The following is a 16,024-nucleotide window of genomic DNA, read 5'->3' on the forward strand; positions in this document are numbered from 1 at the left end:
TTACTGTGTTTGTACAACCTGAATGTGTTCATTTATCAACGTCTGTCCAAAATAAATCAGAGGAAACTAATTCTTTCATTTATAAATGATAATAAAGTTTATATTATGCAGTTCTTGTTGTGAGTTTCTCTGATAGGTTTTGATTTAATTCTTTAGATTTTTTTTTTTTTTACTGTAATGTGTGATATTAGATGTTACGGCCCTAGCAGGGCCTCCTCCTGAAGTTGCCTGTGTGGGCGTGTCCTACCATCTCTCCTGCCTTAGGTGACACCTTTTTCTTTTGTACAGCTGACTCTGTTCAGCAATTAAAGGTATTTAAGGGCAGAGAAAGGTGAGCTCTGGTGCCAGAGAGCCATGTTAGCAGTTGCAGCTAGTGAGCTGTGTTTTGTGACTGTTTGCTCCTGCTCGGTGGAGAGAAGCGTATTTGGTGACTAACCCGTTTTTCTTTGACTTTTCAGTAGTACTGACCAACGTCTGAGTTTTGGTTTGTTTCTTCAAATTGTGATAGCAGCTCGTCCGTCTCTTTTAGTTGAGTTATTAATAGAAACTGTAATAAAACTCTTTCTTTTAACCATTTTGTCTCTTTGTTTCCTTTTTCTGATCCGGACACTTTTTGTCACTTTCCCTCATCGCCTGAACCCTTTTAGGTGAACATAACATTATATTTAAAATCCTTCCACGCACAGTTAAGAATAATCCCAACATATCTGTTGTATTAATTTATGCAGCTTATGATTATTGTACAGCTGTCCTTCTTGGCCAGGACACTCTTGTAAAACAGATTTTTAATGTCACAAGTTTATTTTTTCCTGGTTAAATAAACTTTAATGAATAAATAAAATGTATTAAAGTTATTACAGAAACTCTGACAGATTATTTCCTCTTACCTTTGAGTCCTGAGCTGCTCTCTGACAGCCTCTGCACCAGATCAGTTCTCTGCATGTCTGTTAAAACCTCCCTGATCACCTCCACAGACTGATGACCCCATTTATCAAACATCTGTTTCACTAGTTCATCTGTCATGTTTGTATATATCTGTATTCGTGGCAGGCCCATTTTGAAGCGCGTGAACTGCAGCAACAAATTGAATTCCTCGAGATCCTTTTGATTCAAATGTCTCAGGATTTCCACAAGAATGTTTCTAACAGCTGTCGTTGCTTCTTCCTGAAAAATACAAAGCATTTATTAAGTTACTGTCATTTCACTGTGGGGAGATTTAAAGTTTGATTTCTCTGAACTTCCTCAGTGTCTCTGAAGTAGACATGTAGAATATTAGAGCTGCATGATTATTGGAAAATCAAAATCACAATTATTTCGTTCAGTATTGATTTTTCTGACAGACAATTGCGCTCTCGTGTAAACAGAACATTTCCACATCTGTACAATTCTCCTTTCTCGTCTTCCACCTCTTTATTTATGTATTTATTGTGTGTGTGTGTGTGTGTGTGTGTGTGTGTGTGTGTGTGTGTGTGTGTGTCCCTTCACTTTGCATTTTAAATATTGCTAAATTGTGCTCATTTAATTTGTATAGACAAAATCAAGATTAAGTTCAAACTAGTTGTGCAGCTTTTTAAATTTTAATAAAACCCATAAAAAATTTACAATTAATAATATTCTTCAGAATGATCACTGAAGGAACAGCTGGTAACATCTGTGGTGCTGATGATGTTTACCTCGCTGCCTTCATGAACTGTTTTTATGTGTCTGTAAAACTTTGGTCTCATAAGACTCCCTCTCCATCAGGACTAAAAACTAAATGTTCTCATTTCTCTAACTGAATGTTTGTGTTTTGATTTTTTAAAAAGTAAAGTGAGTGCATGAAATGTGGAAATGGATATTTTAGGACTTTTGATGTTGAAGATTTTCAAAGACAAAGAAAAATCTAAAGATGTCATTTCCTGGTTTTATCGTCAGGAGTAGATCCTTCACTCTGTCGTCAGTGGAAACATTATTGCTGCAGACTCCACATTAACACTGTGAGAAGCATCCAGTTTCAGAGATGCTTCGTCTGTTTCATCGTGTTTAATGTTCAAGATGAGGATGATTTACAGCCTGAATCTACTGAATGAAAGCTGAGTTAGAGTCACACTCACTCTCTTCAACAGTGCAGCTCCATGTTCATCCACAGAGTGTTTCTCTGAGGAGGAAAGACATTTACCATCAACTCTGAGGATTCAAACATCATCACACATCCAAGTAGAATCAGCCTTCAGACGACACAGATGATTTAAAAGAGAAAATCATGTGAAACTAAATAAAATGACACAAGAACCCAACAAAGAAACCCTCCATCCTGTCCAACCAAAGTAACTGGGGGTTCCCAGCTGTGATAATGAGAGAGGGTACACCTGTCCACCTCAGGTTTTAAACAGACAGACAACCTTTCACACCCACATTTAATTTAGAACCAGCAATAAAGCCAACAAGCATGTGTTTGGACTGGAAACCAGAGCACTCTGAGGAAAAGCATGCAGGCACAGGGAGAACATGCAAACTCCACACAGAAAGGTTCCAGCCAACCAGGAGGCTCAAACACACAACCTTCATGCTGTGAGGACACAGTGCTAACCACTGCACCACCATGACACCACCAACACAAAAACCTGTTGATGACACAGAGTTTACACTCATGCATGTTGGTCTTACCTCTGGATGCTGAGCTGCTCTCTGGTAACTTCTGCACCAGATCAGTTCTGTTCATGTGCATGAAAACTTCTCTGGTCACCTCCACAGACTGATGACCAAGTTCATCCACCATCAGATTCACTACATCTGCTCTGGTTGATGATGGACTCAACCTATATGAGAAGAATGACAGATTCCTCCAAGGAAGGATCGTCTGCAGGATCCTCTTAAATTTCTTGAGCTCCTCATCACTCAAATCATTCAAAGTTTCTAAAAGCAGATGTTTAACAGCTGCCATTGTTGCCACCTGGAACAATAAACACAATCACGGGGTCACATATTTATTTAGCCAAACACAAGCATCTATTTACTAGTTGCGGTACGTTTATGAAAAAAATGAAGAAAATCTAAAACTGTGATCCACTTTTATGGGTTTGAATACTTTTTCTTTACAGGCTGCAGTTCTTCTCTCACTGTGCAGATAAAAACTGAAATATATCCATCAAGAATCTTTCCCTGATTTCACATTATCTTTCATTCTTTATTAATATTTGTAAGTAGAATAAAGTTTCCTGTTTAAGCTGAAAGTGTTTGATGTTTTCAGATTTCTCTGTCCTGTTGAAGAGTCAGGACAAATGTACATGCTGACACTTCCTCAGCTCATCCTCAGTGGTAAAGACATCCTGACATTAGTGTTGCAGAAAATTACTGCTGAAGAAGTCAAACTGAATGAAGCTTCAGTTTGTCACAAACATCCAGCAGAAATCATGAGAAAAATGAGTCAACATGAGAACTGATGATACTTTAGTCCTCTGACTTTCAGCCTGCTGTCTTGTACTGAATCAGAGATGTGACATGACTCACTTTGTGGATCAGTGCAGAGCGTCGTTCATCCACAGAGTGTTTCTCTGAGGAGAAAAGTGCTCAAAGTCACTCATGACAAACACATTTAACAACTAACTGACAATTATTTAGGAAATATGACTTTGGAAAAATGGACAATATGCAGAATTACACTGAAACCTCCTCAGCAATAATAAACAGTATGAAGGAGTCATTTTTACTCCTCCTCACAAAGTATTTGGATTTAATCTGGTCTCATTTTTATGTATTTATTGAAGTAGATTTTTCCAGAACAGCCATAAAATATGTTTTAAAGATGTGTTTTTTGTCTTTATTACAAATATTATTTATAAAGTCAAAGAAGACTTTAGTCAGACGTTTATGAGACATAAAAACAGTTTTATGACTTTAATGAGTTTTGATTTTGTTGTCTTACTTCGAGGCAGTGAGCTGCAGTCTGACAGCCTCTGAGCCAGATCAGTCCTCTTCATCTTCTTTAAGACCTCCATGGTCTTCTCCACTGACTGTTGGCCGTAAGTCAGCACCATCAGAAACACTGTGTGCTGCAGGTTTGTCCTCATGTACGGCATCAATGAGAAGTCTGAGTAATATTTGCGATGAATTTGTGGCAGGTTCTTATTGAACTCACTGAGCTCCGGCTCATTGAGACCATCCAGAGCTTCCAGCAGCAGCTCAATAACAGACTCCATCGTTTCTACCTGGAAAATTCAAAGAAAATGTTCATGAGATAAATGTGACATTTCTCACTTTCAGGTTTGTTTGTTTTCTCATCAACACTTTACAAATGTAGATGTGTTTAGATGACATCATCCATCACATAAGGTGATGATGTCATTGGTCATCTTTGTCACAATGATCACAAACAGCTGATTAACAATTATTCTGCTTCTGTTAACAAGTTCAGGACTTTTCTGACCTGCTGCAGACCTCCCTCACTGCACACGCTCAACTTATCAAACTTTGACTTTTCCAATCAAAATCAAATCATTTGTTTCTATTGAAGATTTCTATCCTGTGTTTATGAAATGAAAGCTGGATGATCTGAAGTCAGACAGATGTGACATGACTCACTTTGTGGATCAGTGCAGGCCAACGTTCATCCTCAGAGTGTTTCTCTGACAGAAAAGAAAGATTAAAAGCTTCATTCATGACTGATTTAACATCAGTGTTAATAATCAGACACTTTGAAATAACTGATGCTTTGATTTCATTCTGATGATCCTTGTAAGTTGGATTAATAACAACATTAAACTTGTTAACATGAAGTCATATTTGATGGGAAACTATCAACGTGTGAGGAAATGATCCAGTTCTGTTTCATTCAGTAATTCTTCTTCTTCATCTTCTTCATCTTCATATCAATGAGTGTATTTATTGATTCATGTGTTTTCTGGACACTGACCTTTCTCTGTTTCCTCCACATCAAATCCTTCAGCTGATGATCCTGCAGCTGCAACACATTGAATACAAACTGTAACTACATGATACAGACACTGTGTGTGTCCTTTATGTGTGCTCATCCTGAGTATAACACTGAGTCCTGACAATAAAAAGCTTTAATATTTCACTTTCAGCTGTGCTGACTGAAGGCAGGAGGAGGCCATAGTTACACAATCACAGAGAAATCACTGAAAAGACTTTGAATCATTTACCTCATACAGGTCGTCTGTCTCCATAGTGGAGTTTCAATCAAAGCTAACATAAAGATCCATTTACAACACAAGACTGATATTAATGAGCTCAAAATGCAAAAAACAAAGAAAAATATTTTCAAAGGAAAGAAGTTCAAAGAGCTTTAAAACAACATTTACTAAAGAAAGTCACTGATTCAATAAGCTGAATATTTTTACTTTAAACATTGAAATATGAAAACAAATCTGTTTAATTTTACTGTGTTTGTACAACCTGAATGTGTTCATTTATCAACGTCTGTCCAAAATAAATCAGAGGAAACAAATTCTTTCATTTATAAATGATAATAAAGTTTATATTATGCAGTTCTTGTTGTGAGTTTCTCTGATAGGTTTTGATTTAATTCTTTAGATTTTTTTTTTTTACTGTAATGTGTGATATTAGATGTTACGGCCCTAGCAGGGCCTCCTCCTGAAGTTGCCTGTGTGGGCGTGTCCTACCATCTCTCCTGCCTTAGGTGACACCTTTTTCTTTTGTACAGCTGACTCTGTTCAGCAATTAAAGGTATTTAAGGGCAGAGAAAGGTGAGCTCTGGTGCCAGAGAGCCATGTTAGCAGTTGCAGCTAGTGAGCTGTGTTTTGTGACTGTTTGCTCCTGCTCGGTGGAGAGAAGCGTATTTGGTGACTAACCCGTTTTTCTTTGACTTTTCAGTAGTACTGACCAACGTCTGAGTTTTGGTTTGTTTCTTCAAATTGTGACAGCAGCTCGTCCGTCTCTTTTAGTTGAGTTATTAATAGAAACTGTAATAAAACTCTTTCTTTTAACCATTTTGTCTCTTTGTTTCCTTTTTCTGATCCGGACACTTTTTGTCACTTTCCCTCATCGCCTGAACCCTTTTAGGTGAACATAACATTATATTTAAAATCCTTCCACGCACAGTTAAGAATAATCCCAACATATCTGTTGTATTAATTTATGCAGCTTATGATTATTGTACAGCTGTCCTTCTTGGCCAGGACACTCTTGTAAAACAGATTTTTAATGTCACAATTTTATTTTTTCCTGGTTAAATAAACTTTAATGAATAAATAAAATGTATTAAAGTTATTACAGACACTCTGACAGATTATTTCCTCTTACCTTTGAGTCCTGAGCTGCTCTCTGACAGCCTCTGCACCAGATCAGTTCTCTGCATGTCTGTTAAAACCTCCCTGATCACCTCCACAGACTGATGACCAAGTTTATCAATCATCTGTTTCACTAGTTCATCTGTCATGTTTGGATATATCTGTATTCGTGGCAGGCCCATTTTGAAGCGCGTGAACTGCAGCAACAAATTGAATTCCTCGAGATCCTTTTGATTCAAATGTCTCAGGATTTCCACAAGAATGTTTCTAACAGCTGTCGTTGCTTCTTCCTGAAAAATACAAAGCATTTATTAAGTTACTGTCATTTCACTGTGGGGAGATTTAAAGTTTGATTTCTCTGAACTTCCTCAGTGTCTCTGAAGTAGACATGTAGAATATTAGAGCTGCATGATTATTGGAAAATCAAAATCACAATTATTTCGTTCAGTATTGATTTTTCTGACAGACAATTGCGCTCTCGTGTAAACAGAACATTTCCACATCTGTACAATTCTCCTTTCTCGTCTTCCACCTCTTTATTTATGTATTTATTGTGTGTGTGTGTGTGTGTGTGTGTGTGTGTGTGTGTGTGTGTGTCCCTTCACTTTGCATTTTAAATATTGCTAAATTGTGCTCATTTAATTTGTATAGACAAAATCAAGATTAAGTTCAAACTAGTTGTGCAGCTTTTTAAATTTTAATAAAACCCATAAAAAATTTACAATTAATAATATTCTTCAGAATGATCACTGAAGGAACAGCTGGTAACATCTGTGGTGCTGATGATGTTTACCTCGCTGCCTTCATGAACTGTTTTTATGTGTCTGTAAAACTTTGGTCTCATAAGACTCCCTCTCCATCAGGACTAAAAACTATTTTTTTGTAAAAGCTGAGTTAGAGTCACACTCACTCTCTTCAACAGTGCAGCTCCATGTTCATCCACAGAGTGTTTCTCTGAGGAGGAAAGACATTTACCATCAACTCTGAGGATTCAAACATCATCACACATCCAAGTAGAATCAGCCTTCAGACGACACAGATGATTTAAAAGAGAAAATCATGTGAAACTAAATAAAATGACATAAGAACCCAACAAAGAAACCCTCCATCCTGTCCAACCAAAGTAACTGGGGGTTCCCAGCTGTGATAATGAGAGAGGGTACACCTGTCCACCTCAGGTTTTAAACAGACAGACAACCTTTCACACCCACATTTAATTTAGAACCAGCAATAAAGCCAACAAGCATGTGTTTGGACTGGAAACCAGAGCACTCTGAGGAAAAGCATGCAGGCACAGGGAGAACATGCAAACTCCACACAGAAAGGTTCCAGCCAACCAGGAGGCTCAAACACACAACCTTCATGCTGTGAGGACACAGTGCTAACCACTGCACCACCATGACACCAGCAACACAAAAACCTGTTGATGACACAGAGTTTACACTCATGCATGTTGGTCTTACCTCTGGATGCTGAGCTGCTCTCTGGTAACTTCTGCACCAGATCAGTTCTGTTCATGTGCATGAAAACTTCTCTGGTCACCTCCACAGACTGATGACCAAGTTCATCCACCATCAGATTCACTACATCTGCTCTGGTTGATGAGAGACTCAACCTATATGAGAAGAATGACAGATTCCTCCAAGGAATGATCGTCTGCAAGAGCCTCTTAAATTTCTTGAGCTCCTCATCACTCAAATCATTCAAAGTTTCTAAAAGCAGATGTTTAACAGCTGCCATTGTTGCCGCCTGGAACAATAAACACAATCACGGGGTCACATATTTATTTAGCCAAACACAAGCATCTATTTACTAGTTGTGGTACGTTTATGAAAAAAATGAAGAAAATCTAAAACTGTGATCCACTTTTATGGGTTTGAATACTTTTTCTTTACAGGCTGCAGTTCTTCTCTCACTGTGCAGATAAAAACTGAAATATATCCATCAAGAATCTTTCCCTGATTTCACATCATCTTTCATTCTTTATTAATATTTGTAAGTAGAATAAAGTTTCCTGTTTAAGCTGAAAGTGTTTGATGTTTTCAGATTTCTCTGTCCTGTTGAAGAGTCAGGACAAATGTACATGCTGACACTTCCTCAGCTCATCCTCAGTGGTAAAGACATCCTGACATTAGTGTTGCAGAAAATTACTGCTGAAGAAGTCAAACTGAATGAAGCTTCAGTTTGTCACAAACATCCAGCAGAAATCATGAGAAAAATGAGTCAACATGAGAACTGATGATACTTTAGTCCTCTGACTTTCAGCCTGCTGTCTTGTACTGAATCAGAGATGTGACATGACTCACTTTCAGGTTTGTTTGTTTTCTCATCAACACTTTACAAATGTAGATGTGTTTAGATGACATCATCCATCACATAAGGTGATGATGTCATTGGTCATCTTTGTCACAATGATCACAAACAGCTGATTAACAATTATTCTGCTTCTGTTAACAAGTTCAGGACTTTTCTGACCTGCTGCAGACCTCCCTCACTGCACACGCTCAACTTATCAAACTTTGACTTTTCCAATCAAAATCAAATCATTTGTTTCTATTGAAGATTTCTATCCTGTGTTTATGAAATGAAAGCTGGATGATCTGAAGTCAGACAGATGTGACATGACTCACTTTGTGGATCAGTGCAGGCCAACGTTCATCCTCAGAGTGTTTCTCTGACAGAAAAGAAAGATTAAAAGCTTCATTCATGACTGATTTAACATCAGTGTTAATAATCAGACACTTTGAAATAACTGATGCTTTGATTTCATTCTGATGATCCTTGTAAGTTGGATTAATAACAACATTAAACTTGTTAACATGAAGTCATATTTGATGGGAAACTATCAACGTGTGAGGAAATGATCCAGTTCTGTTTCATTCAGTAATTCTTCTTCTTCATCTTCTTCATCTTCATATCAATGAGTGTATTTATTGATTCATGTGTTTTCTGGACACTGACCTTTCTCTGTTTCCTCCACATCAAATCCTTCAGCTGATGATCCTGCAGCTGCAACACATTGAATACAAACTGTAACTACATGACACAGACACTGTGTGTGTCCTTTATGTGTGCTCATCCTGAGTATAACACTGAGTCCTGACAATAAAAAGCTTTAATATTTCACTTTCAGCTGTGCTGACTGAAGGCAGGAGGAGGCCATAGTTACACAATCACAGAGAAATCACTGAAAAGACTTTGAATCATTTACCTCATACAGGTCGTCTGTCTCCATAGTGGAGTTTCAATCAAAGCTAACATAAGGATCCATTTACAACACAAGACTGATATTAATGAGCTCAAAATGCAAAAAACAAAGAAAAATATTTTCAAAGGAAAGAAGTTCAAAGAGCTTTAAAACAACATTTACTAAAGAAAGTCACTGATTCAATAAGCTGAATATTTTTACTTTAAACATTGAAATATGAAAACAAATCTGTTTAATTTTACTGTGTTTGTACAACCTGAATGTGTTCATTTATCAACGTCTGTCCAAAATAAATCAGAGGAAACAAATTCTTTCATTTATAAATGATAATAAAGTTTATATTATGCAGTTCTTGTTGTGAGTTTCTCTGATTTAATTCTTTAAATTAATTTTTACTGTAAGGTGTAATATTATATTTAAAATCCTTCCACACACAGTTAAGAATAATCCCAACATATCTGTTGTATTAATTTATGCAGCTTATGATTATTGTACAGCTGTCCTTCTTGGCCAGGACACTCTTGTAAAACAGATTTTTAATGTCACAAGTTTATTTTTTTCCTGGTTAAATAAACTTTAATGAATAAATAAAATGTATTAAAGTTATTACAGAAACTCTGACAGATTATTTCCTCTTACCTTTGAGTCCTGAGCTGCTCTCTGACAGCCTCTGTACCAGATCAGTTCTCTGCATGTCTGTTAAAACCTCCCTGATCACCTCCACAGACTGATGACCAAGTTTATCAATCATATCATTCACTATTCCTCTTCTGCCATTATTCAGTTTGATTTGTGGAAGACTCTTCTGAAAACAAGTGAACTGCAGGAACAACTTGAATTTGCTGAGATCCTGATCACTCAAATCCTCCAGTGTTTCTAGAAGCACATCTGTAACAGCTGCCATTGTTGCAACCTGGAAAATTCAAACATTCATAAAGAAAAAATGTTTCCTCACTGAGAAAATTACAGATTTATGTTTTTGTAGCTGTTTTAAACTTTGAATGTTTTCAATGTTTTCTCTGAAACACTTTGTTTTCTTTTATTATCTTATTTATTAAGATGTATTTATGTAAACACACTTTTTAATAATCTTTGATTTTAAATCTAAAAACATTTCTGTGACAACTGTTTAATCTAAATGATGAAATTATGATTTTCAAACTGCATCTTATTGAATCAAAGCTGAACTCTGCAGAGTCAGACAGATGAGACGTTACTCACTTTATGGATCAGTGCAGACAGATGTTCATCCAGATGTTTGTCTGAAAAAAGAGAAATTAACAGAAATAGAAATAAGTGTTTAATAAAAGCTAATCGAGCTTTAAAAAAATACACAGAGATCAAAAAAAAAGTTACATTTAAACCTGCTGAACATCATTTTCTGCTCGTCAACAATGCTCTCTTTGCTCTGTAAATCTGACTGTTTCTAATATGAACTGAAGCAGAAACACTTTTATCATTTTAACATGTTTTGTCTTTATCTTACTTTGAGCTTCTGAGCTGCTGTCTGTCAGCCTCTGAGCCAGATCAGTCCTCTTCATCTCCTTTAAGACCTCCACGATCTTCTCCACTGACTGTTGGCCAAAAGTCCTCACCATCCAAAACACCACGTCCTGCACGTCCTGCACGTCCTGCACGTCCGGCATATAACCATGTCCGGCAGGACCTGACATCTCAGACAGACTCATGGGGCTCATTGAGCCACGTTTTCTTCTCAGGATCTGGATGAAGTCTCTGACCTCGCTGCCTCTCAGATCAGCCAGTGTCTCCAAAAGCAGCTCAATAAGAGACTCCATCGTTTCCACCTGGTAAAAACAGAGGTCACATGACAGCGATGCACCATTCAAATGTCTGTTTGATTTTTAATCAACAGAAACATTTTAGTGTGCTAAAAATAAATTCATGTTTGAATCCAATTCTTTCTAAAAACCTGAAAAGATGACCTTTGACCTTCAGAGATAAAGCTGCATCTTTTTAAGGTCATGACCGGTCGACCAGATGTAGAGCAGAAAATAACCTCCATGAACATCTGGTGCTCGGTGGGTACCTGCTTGGATTGGTTTTTTATTTCTTGGCTCATTTTTTCCTCTTTTTGAAGGATTTAATTTTCATGAACAGGTTTGTGACTCTGTTTTACTGCCTGACTGTAACTCTGTCAAAGACTGAGCTACAAAAACTGCAGTGAGTCTCCTGATTTTACAAACAGAGGGGAGCTTTAACTGCTCACATCTTTACTGATAAACAGAAAGACTTGAATTTAATCTGCTTTTAAAATGTAAATAAGGTTTAATATTTCTACACCAATCATGTATAAAACTCATGTGTACATGACAAAGCTGCAGCTTGAATTTCATGTGTATGATTTGTGTTTAAGATGAACATCATTTTCAGTCTTCATCTACTGAATCAAAGCTGAACTGTGTGAAGTCGACTGATGTGACGTTACTCACTCTCTGGCTCAGTGGAGGAAACTGTTTGTCTGAGGAGAAAAGAAAGAGAAAAAGTCAGATTAGAAACTGTTTTATCATCAGGCTTTATGAGGATTTAGAACATGAAAGATTTCACATCAAAGTGACACTTAAACCTCGTTAACTCGTTAATAATGATTTTAGAGAGAGGCCTAACTTTGTGAATGAGAGCACACACAGGATACTCTGATCACTGATCACTTTTATGTGTGTGTATATACACACACACACACACACACATATATAAATATACACTACATGTCTTTGAACGTGACGGGAGTCGACTCCAGACCGGGCGTTTCTGTCCAATGAGGGTCCCAGGCTGCCTCTCCCATGCTAACCAACCGTAACTTGGACATAACTTGGACATTCCCAGATAGACTTAAAGGAAACTCATTTCTGTTTGTATCCATAATCTCATTCTTTCAGTCCTCAGAGCTTGTGACCATATGCATGGGCAGGAACATAGCTCCACCTACAAATCTAAAACATCAGGGCCCGCTCTCTCCTCACCAGGGCAGATCAGCAGAGCATCCACATCACTGCAAACACAGCACTAATCTATCTGTCAATCTCCTGCTCCACTCTCCCCTCCCCTGTGAACGACACCCTTAGATACTTAAACTCCTCCAAATGGGGGAACTCGTCCGTGACCTGGAGTGAGCACTCCACCCTTTACCAGCTGAGAACCATGGCCTAAAACTTGGAGGTGCTACTTTCACCCACTTGTTGCACATTCAGATTCAAACTGCCCCAGTGAGAGTTGGAGGTCGTGACTCCATGAAGCGCTTTGTCTCTCCAAAGCGTGCTGCACATGCGTGTCTGTTACATGCTTCCTTGATATGGGTTGCGTGACCAGAGAACTCCAGCTCTCTCAGGTACAGTAGATGCAGCTACGTCTCCAACATTCTCATAACTTCTGGAAAGTTCCCCATCCAGACGATGAAGGCAGTGATGGCATCTGAGTCTTTCTTCTTTATAGACACTGACAGATACTAGATACTGTGTGTTACTTTAATTTAGGACCAGCTGCAACTGAATAAATTCACAATACAGTTAATAAGTCCCATTTATTAAAACTGTAAAGGTGGAATTGTTTGACTGGAGTCCTCTGACACCTACAAACATTTGTATTTTTAAAGAAGCACCAATCAAAGCAGAAATAGAAAATTGTGTGAAACATTAGCAACAACCTGACAAATTCATTAAAAATTTAAATGATAGAAAAAAAACACATCTGTGAGGTATGACAAAAATCTACCACAGACTTCAGTCAGTATGATGAGGGTTAATAGTGACATAATTATAACCTGTAGAGCTGCTTGAAGACTTTCCAACCATGTTGAATGATGTTGGATGTTTTTGTTCTGATCTGATCAAAATACTGTAACTGAGCTTGTGTAACAGTGTTTATGTTGTATGTGATTCCATAATAACCACAATGGATTTGTGATGTTTATTGGCTCAATGGCGCCCTCTCTCAGAGGCAGTGGATCACTGCACTGTGTGGGATCATTAGCTGTCAGCATGTGTGCGACCACTATACAGAGCATGTGACCTCTGTAACTGTCTAACTGTTAATAAGAAGAGTTTCAGTGGTTTGTTGTAATTGTGAAGTCCTGAAACAGTCACATAATATCACTGCACACCGGCTATAAGCTGCTATTATTTTGTAGTGTGCTGTGTTTGAGCCTCCTGTAATGAGCCAGCCTGCCTGACCTGCACATATTCTGCTCTAATCCACGTTATAAAAAGAAGCACGAAAATATAAACGTCTTTGTTCATCATTCACTACACAACACAGAGTCAAGAGATTTTTCTATCAGTCAGCACCTGGTTTCATATGAATGTGATAAACTATGTGCAGTATTCTCACATATTTAAGTCTTTGTTCTCTTATTTGTGGTTCCTGAGGTGATACCTGATAATCTCTGCACCAGATCAGTCCTGTTCATCTTCATTAAAGCCTTTCTGGTCTCTTCCACACTCTCTCCTCTGTACGTCTCCACCATCAGCTTCACTACATCCTGTGTATTTGCTGTTTTCAGTCGGCCCCTTGGCTTGGATGATAGATCTTTCTCCAGTTCAATGAGTGACTTGAACTCAGCAAAGTCCTCTGGACTCAACTGGTTCAGTGTTTCAATGAGCAGCTTCTTAGTCGTCATAGTTACCACCTGGAAAATGAAGGAATCATATTATACATGAAGGACAGCATGTCTGCTGTTTGTTCATTTGATGGATGGAAACGGACTGCTTTGTATTTCACTAATGACAACATTACTGACATGGACGTTTGTTACTTTTCCATCACCCAAATGAAAGCTGTGATTGGACGTGAACGTCAAACATCAGCTTGAACCTTGAATAAAATTGAGAGGATTAGTTTTTGTCCCCAAAAGGACGTTGAGTTGTTTCTAAATAGCTGCTGAAAAAGTTACACTGGGAAGTAATAAATCAACCAGTACAATGTCTTGATGCATTCTCAATCATCCAGGAAAGTAAATCTCCAAGCTAGTGGAGCTGATCACAGCCACAGAAACAGCAATTCGTAACAACAATATTGCAGAAGTGGAAGCAGAGCAACTACGGACGAAAGTTTCGGCCTGTCTCAGCAATGCAAAGCCCCCAGCATCCAACATCACCATGGAGGAGAGGAAGGCACTCACATCACTTAGTGATGACAACAACATTATCCTCCTTCCAGCAGACAAGGGTAGGTGCACAGTATTGCTAAACCAGAAAGACTATCATGAGAAGATCTTGTCACTACTCAGTGATGAAAATACTTATGAGCCCCTGAAACGAGACCCAGGAAGTGGCTACAGCAAGAGGGCGATAGACTGTCTGAAGCAGTTAGAACAAGACAAGGACCTCATACCACAGGCTGTACCCAGGGGAGTCTACACCAAACCTGTACGGTTTACCAAAAATACATAAACAGGGTGCACCTTTAAGACCGATTGTCTGCAGTTTCACCCATCGTGGCCAATTTGTACATGGAAGAAGTGGAAAAGAGGGCTTTGCTATCCTACCCTGGAACACCACCAAGCCATTGGTTCAGGTATGTGGATGACACCTGGGTGAAAATGAAATCCCAGGACGTACTACATTTCACGGATCACATTAACTCGGTGGACCGACACATCAAATTCACCAGGGAGGATATGAAAAGTGGCAGGTTAGCCTTCTTAGACTGTGAGATTTCCATCAGTAATGGGGGACATCTAAAAGATGACGTGTACCGGAAACCTACACATACAGATCAGTATCTAAGGTTTGACTCTCGTCATCCACTGGAGCACAAACTGGGAGTCATCAGGACGCTACAACACAGAGCGAACACCATCCCCACTGACACAGCGGCCAGGGAGGCAGAAGAACAGCACATCAAGAAGGCCCTGAGTGGTCTTTGATCAGTGGGTTTTGGTCAGTGGTTGTTGATCAATGGTCATGAGAATTTGCATAATTATGATTAAGGAACTGACCTCCCAGCCTATTGTTCCTTCACTGGGCTGGTTTCAGTCATTATGCAAATGTACTGTTTATAAGATTTGGGGAAACCTGCAGTCAGCTGAGACTGAAGAAGTCACTCGGATGAGTGACGAAACGTTTCTCCCACAAAACGCTACGACCAGATGAACAGAATCAGCTTTTGGAGAACCAGTACAATGCACAACAGTCTCATTTTCCCCGGTAAAATTAATTATCCATCCCTGGTTTGTACAAACTTTACAAATTAAAAATCTCAATTCGAACTGGTCAGAAACACACAATAAACAAACTGTTATTTGTTTATTGTAAAAAAAAAAAACACAAACCTTTAAATAACATTTATAATAATTATTGTGTCATTATATCTGTGACTCTGACATTCACCATCCAGGAAGCAGAGTGTGTGAGGAAGATCTGGTGTCTGATGAAGATGAGAGATTAAGCTGCGCACAGATAACTTTAACCCTAGAATACTATCGCTATTTGATTTTCAACATTTACATGATTTCTCTCTCCTGCAGCTGTTAGTGTGTCGAGGAGACTGTGCCTTCACCAGGGAAGTCTCAAATGTCCCAGGAATGGGTGGACCAAAGACCAGCTTTCCAGTG

General features: G+C 38.4%; 1 protein-coding gene across 1 annotated transcript in view; it reads right to left on the reverse strand.

The window, feature by feature from the left end:
- The window catches only part of LOC112432184 (uncharacterized), a 37,892-nt gene that overhangs the window by 19,809 nt on the left and 2,059 nt on the right, over nucleotides 1–16,024 (reverse strand). The window contains exons 3-19 of the mRNA XM_076886144.1: nucleotides 13,846–14,098; nucleotides 11,907–11,935; nucleotides 10,943–11,261; nucleotides 10,678–10,718; nucleotides 10,096–10,369; nucleotides 9,210–9,257; nucleotides 8,879–8,922; nucleotides 7,712–7,997; nucleotides 7,159–7,202; nucleotides 6,262–6,538; nucleotides 4,892–4,939; nucleotides 4,561–4,604; nucleotides 3,905–4,187; nucleotides 3,490–3,533; nucleotides 2,647–2,932; nucleotides 2,094–2,137; nucleotides 888–1,164 (exon numbers count right to left, since the gene is read on the reverse strand). Of these exons, the coding sequence (XP_076742259.1) occupies nucleotides 888–1,164; nucleotides 2,094–2,137; nucleotides 2,647–2,932; nucleotides 3,490–3,533; nucleotides 3,905–4,187; nucleotides 4,561–4,604; nucleotides 4,892–4,939; nucleotides 6,262–6,538; nucleotides 7,159–7,202; nucleotides 7,712–7,997; nucleotides 8,879–8,922; nucleotides 9,210–9,257; nucleotides 10,096–10,369; nucleotides 10,678–10,718; nucleotides 10,943–11,261; nucleotides 11,907–11,935; nucleotides 13,846–14,098 (2,641 nt within the window). The remainder of the gene's footprint in view (nucleotides 1–887; nucleotides 1,165–2,093; nucleotides 2,138–2,646; nucleotides 2,933–3,489; nucleotides 3,534–3,904; nucleotides 4,188–4,560; nucleotides 4,605–4,891; nucleotides 4,940–6,261; nucleotides 6,539–7,158; nucleotides 7,203–7,711; nucleotides 7,998–8,878; nucleotides 8,923–9,209; nucleotides 9,258–10,095; nucleotides 10,370–10,677; nucleotides 10,719–10,942; nucleotides 11,262–11,906; nucleotides 11,936–13,845; nucleotides 14,099–16,024) is intronic.

The sequence above is a fragment of the Maylandia zebra genome, linkage group LG1 (assembly GCF_041146795.1).
Source record: "Maylandia zebra isolate NMK-2024a linkage group LG1, Mzebra_GT3a, whole genome shotgun sequence".
NCBI lineage: Eukaryota > Metazoa > Chordata > Actinopteri > Cichliformes > Cichlidae > Maylandia > Maylandia zebra.